General features: G+C 46.9%; 3 protein-coding genes across 7 annotated transcripts in view; 2 read left to right on the top strand and 1 right to left on the bottom strand.

Annotated features, from left to right (window-relative positions):
* The window catches only part of Rrp6 (exosome component Rrp6), a 105,580-nt gene that overhangs the window by 40,987 nt on the left and 43,536 nt on the right, over positions 1-21,057 (top strand). For 4 of the 5 annotated variants that reach the window (XM_089574075.1, XM_089574076.1, XM_089574077.1 and 1 more), the window contains exons 1-2: positions 19,463-19,638; positions 20,642-20,778. In XM_089574075.1, the coding sequence (XP_089430201.1) occupies positions 19,552-19,638; positions 20,642-20,778 (224 nt within the window). In that variant the 5' untranslated portion in view covers positions 19,463-19,551. Of the gene's footprint in view, positions 1-19,462; positions 19,639-20,641; positions 20,779-21,057 lie in introns of those variants that run through there. The other variant, XM_089574079.1, reaches the window with a different exon arrangement.
* Positions 924-5,559, top strand: LOC149364068 (uncharacterized). Its single transcript, XM_089570020.1, has 4 exons — positions 924-1,153; positions 1,376-1,465; positions 2,558-2,664; positions 5,316-5,559. Exons 1-4 carry the CDS (start codon positions 1,037-1,039, stop codon positions 5,350-5,352), a joined length of 351 nt encoding a protein of 116 aa, XP_089426146.1. The 5' UTR covers positions 924-1,036; the 3' UTR covers positions 5,353-5,559.
* Positions 12,811-19,232, bottom strand: TTLL15 (tubulin tyrosine ligase-like 15). Its single transcript, XM_089570021.1, has 3 exons — positions 18,203-19,232; positions 15,438-15,795; positions 12,811-14,769 (listed from the first exon to the last, which is right to left on the bottom strand). Exons 1-3 carry the CDS (start codon positions 19,165-19,167, stop codon positions 14,515-14,517), a joined length of 1,578 nt encoding a protein of 525 aa, XP_089426147.1. The 5' UTR covers positions 19,168-19,232; the 3' UTR covers positions 12,811-14,514.

The following is a 21,057-nucleotide window of genomic DNA, read 5'->3' on the forward strand; positions in this document are numbered from 1 at the left end:
GATGCGGCTTTATTAAATCCATATCTCTACAGCTGTATCTATTTCGATTGAGTTAAACTATTTTTGAACAGAGCGGTTTTTTTGCTTTCTTCGGATTCTCCTCACACGTGCGGCCCCATAAGCACAAAAGAAAGTTGAAATTTCTCGCAGCAATATCACGCGGCAATATCAGTATTTAAAACTGTTACTGTACCTGACATTGAATCAATAATGCTGCAGCATTTACATCGCTTTTTTAGCCGGTTCTGTGAATGATTTAGAAGTACAGAAAGGGCAGTTTATTGATATATATTTCGCAGTGCCTCCTGTACGCGGTAGTACGAGAACTTCCGAATGATGCTCGTAACTTTAAGCTGCAGCTGCTCTGAAAACTGTTATGTTGCATACGCCACACATTTACGGCAGCATCTGCGTAATTCATACTGCGTAATAGCTGGCTGCATTCAGAGGGATACTGCAAGCACTGACAAGACGAGTCTCGCCGCGCTCGTTGTCTCCGATAAACGAAGAGTTGTGCGCACGCCGAAAGCGCGGAAAAATACGTGCCACAAGGGCAGAGAGGCGCATGCAAAAATAATAAGCTACCAGCACATTGCAAGGACCAAAGGTCGTCGCCCCGCACGCGGGCGGCTTGACCTTGGGACACTACTGGGAACGCAGACATTCTTTCAGTCAGCGGAGAAAAGGAAAAGAGGGGAAGCGCGGGGTCCGGCGGAACGAAAGAAAGGCACGAAGCATGGAGGAAGGAAAACCTCCTCTGTAATTCCTCTAAGCAAGCTTTGGAAGCGATGGCTGGCGATGGGTTGTAGTACAGCGGCTAGTTGTAGTTTCTCCCTTCTCCCTCTTCAGGTCACGTGCCTGTCTATTTGGATTGGCCGCTCGCGTAGAGTCGAAGACGAAGCCGCTGTTTACCGCGCCTGGGTGCCGTGCGTGGAAGTCGCGACGCGCATTCCTCTTTTCATCTTGTAGTACGGGCCTGGGCGCGTTTAGGTTCTGTTCAGCGATTACTACATCGTGCAAGCTTCATCGATGTGTGATGCTGCAGTGGGCGACATCTTCGCGAAAGAGTCAACGTCTGAAAGAAACAGCGCACGCCAGATCGTCGCGGCGCCCTCATCGTACGGATTCTTTGCGCCCAATTTCAACCGTACAAGTAAGTGACATTTTCGTTTGGTCATACGGGTTGTTTCCTGCCATCAAGTTATGGTGTGTTCAATACAGATTTTTTATCATGGATTGTGTGCGCGAGCCGCTGCTTGTTGCTATTTCTTGTTTTGAGCCGGTCGCGTGCGGCCGGAGGGAGCCTATCGTGTACAACACACGATCGCAGCGGCGCAATCTGCAGGCGTCGTTCTCATGCTTTCTTTCGCTGCAGGCTCTGATCCTTCGTCTGCCGTGCGAAAGAACAATGCCGGTCGTCTCTTCAACGCCAAGTATTTGTCCCTGCTCACGACCATTCAGTAAGGTAAGTCCAAACCGCAGTCTCCGTTCAGAAATGGGCGAGTAAATTAGTGTGCTCGCTTCTGTGGCACGTACTGCGCGCAGTGCTCACATCTACTGCAGCACTGTATGTGATTCTTATTGGACAATAATCCCTTTATAATTTTAGCGCTGCAAGGCAACTCCTTCTGCCAGGCCGCTTTTTTTTTTTTTTTTTGCGAATGGACGGCGTCAATTTTTTTTCTTTACCACGGAGTAGCAAGCAAACGATAAAACAGTAAACGTGAAATTTATTTATTCATAGGCAAGAAATTAGCAGCTCATTTGTGCTCTGCGCTTCCAGGCATGCGGCCGTTTTCGCTTACACCTTGCAATATTTTTGCTAACCCAGAATGTGACTTATCATGCCAGCAGTTTTACTGCATTCGAATGGCAAGATGCGCTTGCTAATGGTGTTAAGTTGATATGTAACTGGCTCTTCACTCAGGCTGAGAACTAATAGAGAAAAGTGAACTTGTTTAGTTCTTTTTACTAGTGAAAAGGTCAGGGCTAGTTGGTGGCCAAACATTAGCTCACAGAAGCGTACAGTCTATGTCACCTCTTTTTGTGCTCTTGTATTCTCTTGTGAAAGAGTGAGACTTTAGGTTTGATGTCGCTCTAAGAGGTTGAATAGAAGAATACGCTAGTATCTAAGCTTTTCTGTTTAGAACAATAATGATTTTGGTTGCACTGCAGTAATCTGTCAACGAAAAAAAAATTCTGTAATGAATGCTGTCAATCTCTCAAGCAGTAACAGTATAGTTCTTTCTTTTTTCTGCAGTGGCTGTTAGAAGATATGTTAATTATGTTAGGCACTTAGTGACAATTCACTGGTAATAGGCCATTGTGCTGTAGAAGTTTGTGTAGGCTTATTATGCCAGTGCACTGCGTCAATTATGCCTGTTATAAATATGTGGCAAGTGCTGTAATGGATAAAATATGGAATAAAAAGTTTTTTCGCGTTTTCAAACTATTTGTGTCGTTTTTTGAGCATGTGTGCTGCCATTACGTGGTTTAATGAACATATAAGTTATCACTAACCATTACACTAACGCTATAAATGACACCTCTATTGCAGTGCACCTGGGAGAAGGAGGGATGCAAAGGTGCACAACCATTGTCACTCCTAGCACCGAAGTTCAGCCTGGATTCTTCAAAACCGTGCAAGTGGCCGAGATGTGTGTGGTATGTATGTTTTTATGTAATTGGGACATTGTTGCAAGTTCATCATCACTTGATGTCCATCCGTGAACATAGTATGCTATGTTGCGCAGCTGCAGCCATTCTATTACAGAGATTTTAGAGCTTTTCAATGTTTTTGAGGACTTAAATCTGAAAGAATTTCTGAATAATGGTTTGAATAATTGTGACCACTTTTTATGGCATGAAGTATAAATGCAGTTTTTTTTCTGCAAAAGTAGGCTGGACTTCAGCAAAGATTTCATATTGAATTAGTTTGAGAGGCGCTGCCTACAATTCATGTTGCTGGAGAAGTCAGAAAAAAATTATGCAGAGTTATGGTAATGCTTGGCAGGGTGGCATGCTACCAAGCTAATATGACTAGCATCGTTTATGCATGTATGTGATATGAAGCTATGTGAGGCTGTTCATCTTCTTTGCACTGTTCACACTTTCTTTTTGAGTAGGAAGGTGCTATTCACTGATGTGAATAATTTCCAATAACTCACGTGAACCCATATTTGTTCTATTTCACATTGGAGTGAACTTAAAATTTAACTAAGCTCACGTGCCCTGCATGTGACAGCAGATATGGAAGGCAACTGGTTTGATAGCCATTCTTGCATGCTGTCAGTCAGTGTTTTTTTCAATTTCATTATGCTAAGCATCTGAAAAGATGTGTAAAGGTAACACAACATTCTGTTGTGCCAGCAAAATGTAATTCATGAGAATTACTGCTGCGGCATATGCTGCAAGCATTGGATGAAGCAGTACTGCCTAAATAAAAAGACGAGATTTGTAATTTCCTCAAGAAAAAATAGTGCTTTAGAAGGAGACTGTTCTATGCTGCTTGTGTAGTTAATGTAGTCTGTCAGTGAAGGCCAGTCCATAACCAAAGCTTTTTGCACAGGCATAATGTAGAGGTGTAGTATGAAACAGGCTATGAACGTGAATAACAAGTATCTTTATTATAATGTGGTCCAAATAATTTTTTTGGTATGACGTTACCTCATGCATGGAGACAACTCTTTAGATGTGTAAGTTGCCCTTGCTATTATTTCATGTTTAGCCGAAAGCTTTTTCTTGTTTTCCAGGAGTGGTAGACTAAGATTTATAGTGCATAGCCTTTGTGCATAGGCCTTTCACCAGGTATTTAAACTGTATCGAAAGGCTGTGACAATGGAATGCACCCAGAAGTGCCATCACAGGCACAAGCTTCCTGCTGTTTGCTAATCAGAAATGAATTCACAGGTAATATATGCAGGGAAAATTACAGTTGGAAGTACAGTCAAGCCCACTTATAACAATATTCAAGTGCCATGGAAATACCATTGTTATAACCAATAATTGTTATAACAGGGTTGTGCCGAAAAAAAGAAAAGACGTCAAACTTCAGAGCATTTATTGACAGTAAATACCCGGAGGGGTTTGATTGTTCTAATGCCTGTAAAAGCTCGTTAATTCGAACTTCAGGGAACCGGGACAATGTTCACCAATGACCAAAGCACCGCCATCACTGCGCCACCGGAGCTTTGCACACCTCCACGTCACAGGAATCAAGCCGGCTTTTTGGAAGCTATTCTTATGGGAAATTCAAGAAGCATGCAGAACCAAGGGTGCGATGACAGCTGACAAGAGAAAAACCGCGCTGGCTGCATGCACGCGCGCTGCACTAACAGATTAGGGGTACGCATGGCGTGCGTAGCCAATGCAGCAATGCAGCAGCTCTCCTGACGCGATGATGCCTGCCTCTTTTGCTTTCGTGGCGTTGCTGCGCCAGCTTAGTCCATTGGTCGGCCCCACACGGGCACGATTTTGTGTTGTAAGCATGGTTTTGATGGCGTGGTTGTAGCATTTCCTTGTTTTTTTTTCTATAATGGTTGACACTCAACTACCAGATTTAATTGTTATAACCAATAATGTGCCTTGACAGCATTGCTATAAGCAGTTTATTTTACCATAGAACACATGGCAAAGCTGATGGTGCCATGACCGACCATTGTTATATCCGATATATTGTTATAACCAGTATTGTTATAAGTGGGCTTGACTGTATCACTCATTGATGCTCAGATAATCACCTACACTTCCCTTTTAGGAAGAAAATTCACTGTATGGGAAACAAAACATATAATGGCATCAGAGACCAGAGACATATTGTTAGCAAGGGCTGCATGAAACCTTAACCACTCTAGATACAGAGAAATAAAAACACGAGAATGGAGGGAAGGGTTTGTTAAACGGCATTTCATTTTATCACCTTTTAGTAGCTTCCATTTCATGCACATGTTTTTCTGTTTCTTGATATGACCCTCTTCTTAGTCTGGCATCCGGGATGCCTACAGCCTAACCGTGCAGCTGGGCACAATATTCTGGATTTTTCCTGAGAAGCCAATGTGCTTGTGATAATGTCAGCATATGTGAGTGATTAAGTAGCTGCCATTTAGGACATGTTTTGTTTTTCCTGCATATCTTTTCTGATTTTGGTTCTCATTAATAAACAGAAGCCTGCACTTGTGGCATTGTTTTCATGCATCGCCCTTTATCCCTGCCTTTTGTGTGGTTTACACTTTTAGACCTAAATTAACTAAGCCCATGGTCACGTCGTCTGAGCTTTGTGGTCGCAAAATTCATTATATGTTTTCTTCTCTGTGCAGGTCAAATACATGGTACATGCTGCCTCCACCTGTATGAAGAAGACTGCCAGGGTCATTGCTGTAATATGGTGTAGCATGTGACAAAATAAATATGACGGTATGTTTCTTTCTCCGATTCGTTTATGAATTCTTTGTGTACATTCTGCAGTAGTACCTGCACCTGAACACACAATGACACAGACCATCTCACATGAAAGATTCGTCGCAACATTTTGACACTGCCTGCACTTCCAGAAAGACTCGGGCTTCTACCATATTGGTCAACTTTAGTTCTGCATTCAATGGGCAGGTTTACGCTACAGAAGGGTAATAATGCTCTCGTGTGGACAGTATAAATACACCACCGAGTAGTGCATAGATACCCTTTGCAGTAGGGCATTACTTTGTACCACTAGAAGGGTAACTTTATCCATCATGTAAGGGTATAAGCATGCACCACAGGGGTGCAAACTTTGCTCTGTTTATGACGGTATAAGTTTAGTCTTTGACAAAGTAACTTTGCACTTCTATACATAGCATAAATTTACCTGCTAAAGGTGCAAACTTGCACCTTGCATGCTAGGATATGTTTATGCTTTCCTCAGGCTAACATTTACCCCTTTTAGAAAGGCGTAATGTTATACCTAACTGGTTTAAAGTTACTCTTCTTATGTCAGTGCAAGTTTAGGCTATTAGAGCGTAACATTACTCTATGTGCGAGAGCATAAATACTTAGTCTCCAAGAAACAGCGTAACCTTACCCCCAAAAAGGTGTCAGCTCAGCGACAAGTGTTTTACCCCCCAAAAAGACTAAGATCACACCTTTTTTTCTTAGAGTGTACGATAAATAGCCCCGCAAAGCCGCCACGTTAATCGAAGTGTCTATTCAGAAATCAGTGTGCTTTGGTGCGGGGCGTACACACTGGGCAGGGTCCAGCTCCTGTCTGGGTGCCTTTACTCGATGCGTGTGTGTGCCTCCCAGAATTTTGATGTGCTTGCAGAGTGTTAGCAGGATGCTGGTGTGACTGTGACGAGTTCGCGGGATGCAACCTGGTTAAGTAAGGCTAGAAGCCCGTCACTGCTGTTGTACAGTCGGGGACAAAAGTCTCTGGACCACATGATGCAGAAACGAAGCCGATAGCTCTTTTATTAACCTGCTTCTAGAGTTCACTTTTGTAGAGGTGATAAAAGAGGATTCTGACTTTCATCTCCACAAGTGTGATCTCCAACCGAAGGCTAGCAATAGAGCTGTCGACTTCGTTTGTGGATCACGTGGTCCAGGGACTTTTGTCCCCGACTGTACTTCCATGCAATAAAGAAAAAAATTGTGGCGATAGCCTAGTGCTCTCGTGCAGTGGCCAGCGAAGCTGATCTGTTCGCTCCGCTGCGGGTTCGAAACCCAGGCACGGCGCAGTCGGGGCCGTATGTATTTTATTTCTGCAGGTCTAGCGTGCTTCAGGCACTCAAACAGGCAACGTTTCTTTTTTCTTTCTGTATTGGAAGCCTCGGTGCTAGGGCACCAACAGTGATGCTAGTGAGTTTTATATTGCGACAGACTCGCTAAACGACGTCCACGTTGGGAACTAAGCCGCGAACCACTGAAGACCTCCTTGGCGTAACTGCCACAGCAGCCTGATGCTATAGCTCGTGGCCACGTCGTATAAATGCGAGTTAAGCGCAGTGCTGAGCAGGCAAATTAAAGCTCGTGTAGTGGTAGAGAAAGAAAAACAAACACTTTTCTTCAAATCAACTTATGGTTTAATTTATCACTTTATGCCTAAGTTCGTCCAGGAGAGGAATGGGTAGAAGGGTGGGCTCGGGGCAGCAGCTTCTGGGCTGCGGATAGAAGAAACGGCTGCAAGCAAGATTGGCCTTCGAAGCCCTATCTCAAAGCGGCAAGCTGCTTCCCTAGTTTTTTTTTTTTTTCATCTATGGCTGAAACAGTATTCTGAACCATCCAGCTACAGCTTCGGTCATCTTCCAGCTGCACTGCAATAGGTGAGGCCATTGTCATTCGTGTGCAGCTTGTCATCGAAAGTACCAGGCATCACACCGTTTTGCTGCAGTGGTTGCCTGCTCATTGCGACATCTTATACAAAATGACCACGCACATGGTACGGAAAGAGCTGGGCACTGTGTTTCATCCAAGGCGATCCCCTTTCTCTCGGAGTGATGAAGCAGTGACCCATGCAGAGTCAACATAGTGCCCTTCGACGCATCGACTTCATCTGTGATTTCCACATGCCGCATAACCTGGATAATCGAGGCCACACTTGCCTTCACAGGATCCGCCTCTACCTAGAGTATACACTATTTCCGCTATAAAATTTGATTCTGCTGCAGTCCACTATACTCAGCATGTGGTGCGCGCTAACCTTCAACACTTAATTGATCTGCAATAAGTTAACAACATCCCGCAGCACACTGGAAATTGCATAGGTCTCCCACAATATTCTGCTACAGCGCGACAAATATACTTGGACACTGGCTTGAATCGGCATGGGCATTACGTGCTGTGAAAGCCCTTTTAAAATTCCTTACCGGCACTAGTCTTATACGTATACACCCTGTGATAATGCTTTGTATTATGTGCGGAAGGGTTTCTGTGGGAGTGTGTTTCACCTCATTATCATCACCCTCGTCTGGTGTAGCCTGCCAAGATATAGATTACCAGGATAACCTCGCCAGTGTTCTTCTCCGCCTACTCCTCCCAACAGATACCCACATATATTGTTGTCACATGTTTTCCCAGGAGACCCCGAAATGCCTGTGAGCTTTTTTCTTGCTTGTCTTACTCTTTTCTTCTCTGTTCAAGTCCGCTGCGTACTCGTATGTCCCATGGTAGCGACCAGCGGATATAGTCCGATACAACTCAAGAACGAAGCGGCAAATGCCCCTCAAACGAGGCCCTCCCGTCAATGGCGTCGACGGAGTCTCATGACGTCGTGGTTAATCCCTTCGTGCCTGCTAGGCAGGAGGTGGCAGACGAAAAGGGATTAAGGACGGCTTGATCGGATTAACCGTGACGTCATGAAAATCGGTCATTGAATGCATGGAGGGCCTCCTTCGAGGGTGGTAAGGCGCAACAGGTTACGTTTTTTGATTTCATCATTCTTTGAGCACGCTTCTGCTAGCCTTGTTGCTGCTGTCCCTTAATTTAGGGAGCCTGTCGTCCCTTATGTTCGTGCACCTTAGAGGGACTCCAAATTAGGGAGTTCTAGAATAGTTTTAGAACCCTATTGATTAGGGGTACAGGAGAGTAGCGCGGGGCACCAGTGCACAATAACAGCTCTCAGGTTATCGTCCTGCGCATGAACACTGGCGCCCTGCTGTTCCCATATCCCTTTATTCGATAGGGTTCCCCTCCTCAAAAACTCTGTTGTCTGGGGCATACCTGTGGTGTAACAAAGCGACAGTTTACCGGCACCGATGCCAACGTAAGCTCAGGAAGGGCCTCAGTCGTGACGTCATTTCGCTGGACACCACTGAACACTACGTGAGGCTTCAGGTGTCCCTCTAACAGCAGCGACGCCAAATGCAACGCTCAGCTCGAGAACTGCGCAAGTTCGACGCCGAATGTACACGTCGTTAACACCGTGCAACAATGGCTTTGCATGCGGACGATGCAGCACTGTAGCACACCCTTTGCATACCCTGTACGAAGCTCTCGACATTTTCCGAGTAAGCCATCATTCAACGGTTTGATTCGCTGCCAAGAAGAATGTTTAGCGACAAAAAAAAAAGAAAAGAAAACAGCATATCATGCATTCTTTCGTTTTGCCTGTTCCTGTCGCAGCTGCTGCTGCAACCATTGTTCGCGACCCCGTAAGGCCAATACTTAATGGCAAATAGCCGATTGCGGCACTTCTGTAGAACTCGTGTATACATGGAATATGCAGTGTTACACTAAGGACTGGCTTGAGTCGGTTGGAGACACGCGGCGTTCTGCTTGTCCTGTGTCAGTAACAGTGACATCTGTTGGGACGTGAAGCAGTCATTTTTATCATAAATATTGCCGCGAAAGCTTGTAATGCTTGTTTATTCATTCCTCAAAGCTACCGCCACGCGGCTTTATTGGTTTGCTTGTGATGCAAGACGCGACCAGACTTATTTTGAGTGATCGCAGCCACAAGTAACTGCTTCTACGCGGTTCGACGTTGTTGTGGTTGCTTTTCGTGTTTTATCTCGAAAAGTTCTTTGTCAGTTTTAAATAAACCGCGGCCGAGAGCAGCGGTGATTCTGTTCATCGACAACCGTCGAACACGTTTGTTGCTATCGCCGTCGCCGAGTTCGATCCCGGCCGCGGCGGTCAAATTTTTGATGGAGGCGAAATTCTAAAGGCCCATGCACTGTGCGATGTCAGTGCACGTTAAAGAACCCCAAGTGGTCGAAATTTCCGGAGCATTTCACTACGGCGTCTCTCGTAGCCTGAGTCGCTTTGGGACGTTAAACCCCATGAAACAAACCGAACCAGTTTTTCGTGGGCCCGTCAGCCCAATAAAGAGCTTGGATTCCACGCCGGTTCAGTTCGCTCATTCATTGTCCTCTAAAAGATTGACTGATAAGTGAAAGCGTGCATTTTCCTGCCCCAAATGTTATCATTGACTCATATGATTATGATAAAAGCGCATAATTGAAAAAAACAGTGCAGAGAAGTCATGCGCAGGCCAGAATTTGGTGATGGCCCAGATGACAGCAAGGCGCTCTTTTTCAGTTGTCGAGTAATTGCCCTCCGCCTTCGAAAGAGCTTGGCTGGCATACGCAATAACCCTCTCAGCGCCGTCCTGGAATTGCACAAGCACTGCTCCTAGTCCTTTGTTGCTGGCGTCCGTGTGGAGTTCAGTGTCGGCGTCTCGGTCAAAATGGCCTAGTAGGGAGGATGTTGCAAGGGCGTGTTTTAATTGGCGGAATGCTGATTGCTGCTTCTTGGTCCATTCAAAGGCAACGCAATCCTTCGTAAGGCGGTAAAGTGGCGCCGCGATCTGGGCAAAGTTCCGAACGAAACGTCTGAAGTACGCGCAGAGACTGAAAAATCTTCGGACAGTCTGCTTGTCCGACGGTGGAGGGAAGGACAAGGCCAATTGAAATAGGTCGCGAAGCCGGGGCTTGAATGCGGTCCAGAACCAAGTGCTAGCGACATCAAATTAGTGGTGGAACTAAAGCGCCAAAATGAAATGAGTAGACAAACACGACTAGAATAGGAAAATAATTAGGACATATTTTGTGTTTCAAAAGCATTCAAAAACAATTGCAGTGATTCCGTTTTAAAATGTTTTAGTTGTGTGTATTTTGTTAGAAAGTATAGCGTTTGCTCTGTAAAAATTTTATGACAGCGTTCGCTTAGAGCAGCGGCAATGGCAGCGGGACGATGCCAAGGTTGACGGTGCTCTATGTAATACCCTGGTCATATCTTTTGACCATTCTGCTTGCTTTTGTTTGAAACTCGATTCTGCTAGCCCTACTTTTTCCACGTTGCTTGTTGCTCGAGTTCTTGGTGTGCATCGTTCGTGTACAGTTTCCGCTTTTCCCTTTTGCCAGCGCTTCTGTGTAGTTTCGTTCGGTTGGGTGCGGTTCTGTCGCTTTTGCCCCAAAAGGGCAGCGTCTGTGGCCATGGGGCACCCGTACGCAAAAAAGAGGTGTGCGGTTGCACGATGTGCGAGCGATAACCTGTCTGGCGGCGTCACATTTCATCGCTTCAGCGCTACACCTGCGACATTCAGCGCGACACCTCAGGCGAGGACGAAGGAAAAAGGCACAACGAGAACTGACTACCTAAAAATTGATCAACACCACAAAATAAATAAAAAAAAATCCCCTGTGCCCCTTGGTTTCTGTGGCTGTTGGCTTCTCTCATAAAAATAGCGTTGGTGGTCGGCACTTGTGTCTTCTTTCGTCGTTCTCGTGTCGGGTGTCGCGCTGAGGAGGAGGAGGTAAACTTTATTAAAGAAGAGGTCTTAGGCGCGGATTGGGGTGATGTTCCCCTCCCCGCGGTGGGCTCCTCTTCTAGGCCGGACGCCAGGTGGCCGACCGACGATGCCGCTCGGCGACCTCTTCGGCTCGCTCTGTGACTCGAAGTTGAACCTCCGGGTCCGAGCTGAGCAGCGCGGCCTCCCACTGAGATTGGGTAGAGAGCTGCAGACTGTGCGGTGGCTTGTCTGAAGCGTCGCGGCGTTCAGCAGTTTATTTTTCCCGCCAAGCAGCACGTGACGCTGACGTCACGAATATGACGTCACTAAAACACGTGACTTCGACGTCGCGTTTTTGTTTTAATTATGACGTCACTTTTTAGTTGTCCACGCATTTCGAAGACGGCGCTGGCTGCGCACCACAAGCCGCCATGTTTTGAACGTATGGGCTTCTATGCAGCCTACGCTACCATAGTACATCTACCTTGGGAAGGATGCGACGGCAGCCGTTTTCTCGGGATCTGACTTCACACCCACTTGGTTGACGATATGCCCTATAGGAACTTTAGCTCACTGTATGCGAACCGGCACTTCGAAGGCTTGAGCATGCGTCCGGCGTTCAGGAGAGAGCTTAAAGAACCGCTTTGAATATGAAGAGAGTGCTTGAGAAGATGACAACGTCATCCAGATACACGAGACACGTCTGCCACTTCAGTCCGGCGAGCACAGTATCCATGACTCGTTGAAATGTCGCGCGGGCGCTGTGCACAGACCAAACGGCATCGCCTTAAACTCGTAGACCATCCGGTATTATAAATGCGGTCTTCCCTCGGTCGCGCTCATCCACTTCAATCTACCAGTATCCACTCTTCAAGTCGATGGACGAAAAATAGCAGGCTTGACGGAGACGGTCGAGGGTGTCGTCAAAATAATCGCTGTTTCTGCATTCGTTGTCATTCAGGCTTTTGAGGAAGACTGGCTTCAGCACTGCAGTGAATCAAAACGATGAAGCAGCGATTATATCGCAGTTTTTCTATGCCCCACGTGACATATAACCACAATTTGACGTCACAGCCATCGTTCGGCTGTTGGCAACCGAAACAAACAGCAGGACAGATAAATTCGATTGTAAATTATTTAGCATTCGTAGGCGAATACAATATGGTGATTCGTGCATATTAGTGTATTCCGCATCACTGTAGAGAAGAAAACATGCCACCAAAATTTTAACGTATGGTACGGTGTGGTACGAGACCGAACAAGATAGGCTAGGAGCACACGTCGTCGTCCCTCTATCTGTCTGCGCTCGCATGTGCATGCATGCATGCGCTCCTCGGAAGCGCTGGCGCATTGCCTGCGTCTCGTCGCAGGCAAGCGAGCGACGCGTCGGCCGCAGCTTCATCGTGATGCGTTCCTCCCACGTAGCGGCGGCAGTGTAGCGTGTCGCTGACTGCAGGTGTTACGCGCCGAATCAAGCTGTACGCAGCCAACGCCGGAGGTCGCTGGCGGAATCCAAGGGCGCGTCGCGAGTTCTTCCTCAAGGCTGCCGCCGAACGCACCCATCACTGAGGAGTTGGCAGTCAATTCATGTCCTTTCCGGATTCGACCTCTGTGTATAAAAATGCGCAAAAGTGCATGTTTTATTTTTTATTCTGACATGTACATATGCATTCACAGCACCTGATAGTGGCTGCGCTCTGTGCATAACTCGCGGCTGTTGAAAGCGTCGCTTTTGCGAAACGCTATAAGAGACGGCTCGACCATGAAAGAAGGCAATGCGGAACGCGCGTAAAGCACTGCGAGGTCGGACAAAAAATGACTTTGGTAAATTGGTTTTTGAGGAAAGGAAATGGCGCAGTATCTGTCAAAATGACGTTCGCAAGGTTTCTGAACGCACACGCACACCCTGCAATGACAAGTGTTTATTTGTTTTTTGCAACGACCATGGACTTTACATTGAATGTAAACGACTTGAATTCTGCGACAATCTGCGATTTTGATATCCTCAGGCTACCGCAAAAGCCAAATTACAGAATTTGTTTCCAATTCACGTTTATCTTTCATTTCACAAGTTCAACTTTATAGTGCCATCCAGATCGGTTCGGCAGCTACCAATTGCATTTAGATCGTCTCTGAGGGGAAGAATGAGCCCGGAGGAGATATCCGAAACGGCAACCCATTATTCCTTGCGCTCGCTATGACGTTCATAGGCGACAGCGGCACAATAAATGTTTTCACCACCACCACCACCACCACAAGAAACCCTGTTCGTTTTGCTCGGAAAAGTAAGCCTGCGTTTTACCATCAAAGGCTGCAACCATGATCTTGGCTGTTTTTTTCAGAAGAGTTTAATAGTGGGCTAGTTGGTAGCTTGCCATAATAATCATATTTTCAGCTCGAAAGGACAAGGAATGTTTAGAGATTATGGGCAAGCCATATGAACAAGCCGTGTTTCCTGCACTTCATGATGCATCTCTTTGAGAATTTACGTATATCTCCCGCACAATACGACACATACAGCGTCGTTTGCCGCATGCAGCCCGAGGAACGCTCCTGGCACATACCAGAGCCCTCGACACGTCGTAGAGAGAAAGCTTGGACTACCAAGATATACCACAGATATCTATAGAGTGCACTAAGCCAAACAGCTGTCGCGTAATTCATGTGAAAGACTAAGTTTGAAAGACTAAGTTCGCGTGGTCCACCGCAAGGGCACTTGGCTACTGTCGCCAGAAGGCGGCAGTGGTCAGGCAGTAAGCACGAGTAAACGACAGGCCTGAGGCATATATGCTTAACGAAATGGTAGGCATCACATTTGTTGTTTGTAACGGTGGCACCGGAAAACCCTGCTGTTCATTTTGCCTCTAAAGAACGCCTGCACGTGACTTCAGGGGAGTCATGACGGCGGAGCCCGCATAGCTTCCATCAAGCTTCCACGGGACAGGTGGCGATAAACTGATTGCACGAAAGAACAGGCCTCCACCGCGCTCAAGGTTCACCAACATGGCTGCCAGTGTGACGTCGTCGGTGCAAGTTCTCCAAGTACACTGCAAACAGAAAGGAGTAAAAAGGAAATAAGCTGTCTTCTGTAGCTAAAAAAAGGGAGGAATTAAAGAGAGTACGCTAGTGGACAGCTTACTTCTCGTTTACTCCCATATAGGTGTATTCATGTTTAGAGTACCGTGGAGGTCTATGAGCGTAGCGCGAGCAACGCCATCTATTCGCCACGACGTCTCCCCCGGAACGACGCCCGAGCCTGACGCTAGATATCGAAGTTCCCAACCGATAAGCGCCATACTTCTCCGAACAAGCCCTCAGTGGCACCATCCGGGATCCTGGGCGCACTTGGCCCTAAACCACTGCGCCATGACTCGGTCCGACGCGGTCAGGTTGCCCTCGGGCTCACTGCCGTCGGTGCGTGGGACGAGCCTCGCGAACTGCTTCTTGTTGAGGTGCTCCCAGAAGGCGTCCCTGAAGGCCTGCTTGTACGCAGCTGGCAAGCAACGGGGCAAGCACAGCGACAGCGGCTGCTCACAGCGCTGCTGCCGCTGCTCTTCCGCTTGCTGCACCTGTGTGAGCACAGAGTACAACTTGTACACTCTTCACGTGTCGCTGTGCTGCTTGAGTGAGACGGAGTAAAGTCACTCCATAGCGAGGCAAAACACTGCCATAACTATCAGCGAACCGCTTTTAAGCGCCTGGCTAAGGGAACAATGGATACACTCAAAATTTCTGCGACCTCTGCAGAACATTGCATCATGCGTGTATTACGTGGGCTGAACCAAAGTTACCGGATTACCAGGTCTTGGGCTCAACGACACGAGATGCGAGCACATATGCAGACAGTAATGGCGCCTGAATCGCTTGTATATCCTCTTTATGTGCTTTGCAGTTTAGTCCACATAAGGCATTCTATACAGGGACGGTTACCATCATAAGCCATTTGGCTGTAGATATTCATTATTAGAGCGCTGTAACGACTGTAATGTCGAATTGCTGCTCCTTTCAGTTTGGTAATGTAATGATGTACCTCGTCACAAAAACTTGCTTCGCAACGCCTGTGGGGGAAGGGACCGCATTCGAGGACTCCGTATTAACTTCGACAGGTTAATTCTAGCCTACAGGCATCCTTGGAGAGGGTTCTCTTCGAGATGCAACCACCGTGGTCAGACATCGAACCTGAGGGGTCGTTCTCAAAACCAGTTCTATTGAGAGTCAAAAGGAAATAGCTGCGTACCGGGCAGTCTCCTGACAGAACGGAGGTAGCCCTATCCAAGAAGCGCCAGGCACCTGAGGCCTCCGACTGCGTCGCCGGCGCGCCGAGTCCCACCAGGCTGAGGAGGCTGAAGAGCAGCTGTTCGTAGAAGGGCCCATTGGCCGCAAAGTGCGCCGAGCTCAGGTTGGGCGACATATTCGCCTCGAGCAGGTGCACGCCGAGCGCATCGTCCAGCACGAAGTCGAAGCGCACCAGCTCGAAGAAGCGGCCCGTACGGGGCCAGCGGGACGCAGTGCGCCGCATGGCCTCCGCCTTGCGTTCGTACACGGACGCCACGGTCCGTTCCAGCTCGGTCCACGTGGAGCCGCTGTCTACGCCCCTGCGAACGTGGCAACCAGGCCCAGAATCTATTTTAATGCGGTAGCATTAAAAGCCTAATCGGAAAAAAAAATTTGTCGTCGGTCGTACAATCCACCCATTGGCTGAAGAGAAGCGACGTCACCAGAGCGGACAATTCCCATTGGCTGGAAGGAATCACCAGAACGGAAGTGACGTGAATGGGCGAGTGACGTCACTTCCGATAAAGGCTTCAACAGCTTCTAATGCTATCGCATTGCCAACATACAAGGTAATTAGGTGCCCATGTGAATTTTTATTATGGTCGAATTTCGATTATTCGAACTCGAAGGGGACCGCAGATTTGGTCGAATTAAGCGAAGGCGGGACAAGACGCGAGTACGAATAAACCGCAAGTTCGAGTCAAGCGAGTTTAAATGTACGAGATTCCACTGTACGTTAATCTTTTTTTGGAATGATACTATCAGTAGGGGGTACTGAACTATTAATAGAATAATAGCAAGTCGCGGGAAGTTTGCATGCCATAAGTAAGAAATAGAGTACAGCCAATAGTTCTTTTTCATTACCAACACTTCGCGCATGCCATTGGTGATTGAAGTCTCCAGCTAAACATCACCATATAAACCGCGCGGCTTTACGCGAAGCAAAACGCGCATCTGAGCGGTAAGCTGAGAGCGCGCGACAAATATCTTATGCTTCACCTCTGAGCGAGTCTAAAAACATTACTGAAACCTATCTAAACCAATCAATGTTTTTCATACGTCCTACAAACGACCTACAGGTCCTACATAGCAAGCAGATTAGAAAATTTTGAGATTTATCGCACGCTTTCTAGGATTTACATTTAAAATATGGTGGCAGCATCACGATCAATTACAAACTTCTAAATCTTTCTAAATACAAGTGTTTTCGTGAAATTCATCACGAAGGACTTAATCCTACTGAGTTATGAACGTTAACCGTTAACTGGTACCAGTTGATGGCACCGACTTGTGCTCAAGATTATAACGAATATAGCTATAGCCAAGTCGGCAGGCAATCCCCACACCAAAGAATTTATCGATGAATGTATAGTTTCGCTTAAGAAGTTCAGCCTTGCTGGCCTGTTAAAATTGGGCAGGCCCTTAACTAATGGCGCCGCGGTAATCTGCATAATCTGTAATTGGTGATCTGCAATAAGTGGGTGGTCTGTGGCGTACAAACGATGCAAGTTTGCGCATCTGAAAGTTTTTGTATCAGCAGCCCAGCGCTTTCACAATGGCCACGCCCGTGCAGGAAGGCTATGTCGGTTGAGTACAGCACAGACTTTCGACGCAACTGCGCATGCTCAGTGATTTCGAAGGGTCTTTGCATTCGCGATGGCTCCTGATCTCTACCTCGCGTTGTACTGTGTCCCGATTCCCAGTCGGATATGACTTTGCAACAAACAAAAAAATCGACGATAAAGGCAGAAATGGTCGTTGTCGCAAAGTGCGAAACATTGCAGGCAGTGACACATGCATTTAGCGGTGCTACTCTTCACAGAAAACCTTTGCTGCAGTTTGGGATACCAAAAGTGCCAAAGATTCCAATGTCGTTGATGGCCAAAAGCGGTCAACCCTCATCATAAATGCAGGTTAAGCTAACCCGATCTCTGAGATATGCTTGCTGCATCAAAACCAGACTACTGTTTTAGTTTTGTGCATTACTACGAGTATCCTTACGTGGTCACACGGGAATGCACTGCGGCAGAACCTTCTCGCAAGATCATTTCAATTCTCAGTAGAGACCAGCTGTGATGAAAATTCGCAGAGCGTTCCGTCAGAAGCCTTCGTTCATGCATGATGTCAGATGTTTGGCTCTGCGTATTAGACATCGTGATTCTATTGGGAAACTTCAGAGACGAAATTCTACGACGACAGAAGCTTCTCTAGAGAGGAAAACATCACTTGTTATTAACGTTCAACGTGGACACCCAAACACTTCGTTATACCGAGAATTTCTTCGTTCAGGACATAATGCGCAGTTCCGAAAAAAAAGTCGTCGCTTAGTCATTAGCCTTTCATCGAGGACAACCAAGTATTTCGCTAACTCGAGAATTTCGGTTTTCAGAGCATTCGTTAGTGCACAGTTATACGAACTATGCGCCAATTAAAACTTGCTGTGACGAGATTCAGGAGTCGCCTTAATAGCTTCGTTTCTTTTGCTCTGCTGAACGTTGTAGATCTCTCTTTTCGTCATCTAAAGGTTCTGAAGAAGAGGCTAAAAAGACGAGCGTATCTCGTTCATGCGAGCGGCAAGAAATAAAGACTGCTGTCAAACGACTTAATCTGCGTGTGGGAGGAGCTAAAATGGGCTGCGCTTTTGAAATGAACGCGGGGAATAAATTAATCATTAACACGGCAAACAAAGTTATACTTCAATACTAAGGAGTTATTGATTTTTTTTACAGTTGTTCCCGTAGATAGGCGTCCAGGCTGGCCTTCATTCCGAGATGCGCTCGTACGTAGTAGCGTGCCAGCGACGGCACATCCCAGATGGGCGTGTAGTCGTCGCCCACCACGTAGGAGTCCACGTCCGAGGCGTTGAACTCGCGGACGTTGTACGGACGCGCGCAGAAGCGTAACAGCACGTCACCTCTATACACGTACACCCGCAGGGGTTCCAGAGACGTCATGGCGACGTAGACGCCGATGTCGAATTTCTTTCCGTCGACGAGCAGCGGATTGGCTATGAGCTCCTGAACGAAAGTTTCTTCGTCGCCGGACACCGCTGACACTTCTGACGGCTCAACCACACGTATGCCTCTGTGGTCTCGGTTTTTTTGAACCCACATGGCGGAAGGTCGCTCGGCGACGCATTGCAGAAACTCATCCTTCTGATCGGGCAGCTTGAATGTCAGCGGCAGATGTCGTATTGACCGGTCAGCTGAGAGACTGCCTTTGTTGGTGATGTAACCCGAGCCCGGGAAATGGTTAACCACCTGACCGGGCCTCAGTTCGTGCATTTCACTAGCCAGTTCCGTGAACGGGTACTCATGCGACCAGAGCACGGACCATGGGTCCGTGCGCCCACCGAGTCGGTATCCGTAGCGGCAGAAAGTTTCAGTGACATGATGCAGGTGGCTTTGATCCGAACTTTTGCTATAAACCCACACAACTGGTTTGGACTCGTCCCTAGTCGCAGGTGCCATTAGTGACGCCAGTAGACCATTATTATTTGCGCATATGCGGCGCACCTCGAAAAGTCCAGCGGTTAGAAGAACTAGCAGTGAGATGACGACCAAGGGATAATGAGGCAGCGTGCTTGGATGACTCTTCACGGAGTCCACAGCCATAGGTGAACAGGGCGCTCCCACCAATCGATTTTTTTCATCAAAATGTGGCTCGCCGTCTTTTGGGGCATACTTGGTCATTGATACTTTCGCGCGTCGAAGCCGGGGCTCGCGCGCCGAGCCGAGCCCACTGACGTTGCCTTGGTTCCTACGTCAACACAAATTTGGCTTGGATTGGATCAAATTACGTCGAAGTCACCTTTTGAAGAAATTGGGCCAAGTATTTTTTTAAATTGTTACCGTTGTAGTCTTATAAATCAAGCTTCCTGCTTAATTAAGTAGCAATTTTACTTAAATTTTAGTTAATTTTAACACATGTACATCCTAGATGCAGTTTAGCGTCGTTTCACGTGCTGCTGTTCGTGCTCCTATTTTGTTCAAGATGGCGGCGTCCATGCCTGCGAGCTGGAATGTAGTCGCTTGAAGCGCTTGATTCATGCGTTACCGCCCTTACAACATTTTAGAATGGCTTCTGAGGACCAACCGGAAACCGGAACGTCCGGCGAAACAAAGTTTTTAAACTCGTACGATGACTCCAACAAGTATGCCGAGGTAAACTGAAAACCTTCCTTGATGCATGCGAGAAGCCCAATCGCGCGTGCTTAACGAGAACAGAAAACTCATGCAGCTGTTTTCTTGGCTTCGTGTTTAAGATTTAGGCCCTTGATCAGCCTCAAATGCCAGCCGTCAGTCATTGCAGTGCTGCTCCAAGACTGCGAGCTTTGAAATGCAGAACACATTAAATGTGATCGCGTTGGAACTGCAACTGACACATCGTTGAACGAGTTTGGTTTCGAACCTTGTTTCGACGCCCTCTTCGTTTATTCATTTGATGACTGTTTTGGTAGCCTTTACTGCTGGACAAAGGTATAACTTACTTTCTCTTTTAATCGCCACTGCAGGACTCGTAATCTGGCGCTACCGTAGTAATGTTTGTGCCAGAATAGCTTAGGAGGCTATGCTCAAATACGCGGAAAACGGTGTTCGTTGTGTTCTGTAGAATGCCTTAGACCAATTCAAATCCTTACCGGTACGATAGCTGCAACATTGCTATTCATGTTCATTGGCACTAACTTTATAACTTTAAAGCCTTGAGGCATTCTTTCGAAATGCGTGATAAATTTTGTGCAGCCGTGCACATAAGAACAGCCTTTCGACACTGAGTTGCACAGAAGGTTGCTAAGGTGCAGGTATTATATCTTGTGCTAGGCAGCCTTATGCACTCATGCACAATAGTGTCCTAACGAGGGGGTTATGAGACCATCAAGAATACTCATATTTTAAGGTGGTGAATTGCTTTCCTTTCATGTTGTGAGGGGTACGTTCACGATGTTTCGGGTTTGCTCTCCAAAACATGCAACGTTTTCATCTACAGCTCTGGAGGTTCACATACGACAAGTGTATTTATGAGCTAATCTGACAGATTTATTTCTTACTGGCTTTAGTCAGGGGGGGGGGGGGGGGGGGGGTGATTTTTATGTGAAATGTGAAACTAGTAGGATTATATGCTGCGATAGATGCCTAACACTATCATGTTTGCTCTATCAAATGACAGCATGTGCTGCGCTCTGTTGTGCAAGCAACAAAAGCAGCCAATGACCTTCCTGCGGCTGGTGAAGATTTCGAGTACTTCAGCAGTTTTGGTAGTTTTCGTCAAGTCATGCAAGCAGATGGAAAGAGTGTGCTCAAGCTGTAAGTTCTCTTTCCTTTTTTTTTTCTTTGTCCATGCACGAGAGCCTTGTCGCGTGAATTGTACACATTTGTGGAATTGCAGATAGTTTGGTCAAGACCAGTAATCCGCTGAATCGCGACATATATGCTGGTTTTACTCTTATTCCATCATATAGCAAGGGGATGCTTTTCCTGTCAATAAGTGCCAGTGATCACTGGTGTTATGAGAGACTTGCTTTAGCGGGTTCTGCTAGCCTTCTAGCTTTTGCTAACGCTTCAGACACTAGTCTCCTGTTTTAT

This window comes from Amblyomma mixtum, chromosome 2 (genome assembly GCF_055824585.1).
Source record: "Amblyomma mixtum isolate Tamu chromosome 2, ASM5582458v1, whole genome shotgun sequence".
Classification (NCBI taxonomy): domain Eukaryota; kingdom Metazoa; phylum Arthropoda; class Arachnida; order Ixodida; family Ixodidae; genus Amblyomma; species Amblyomma mixtum.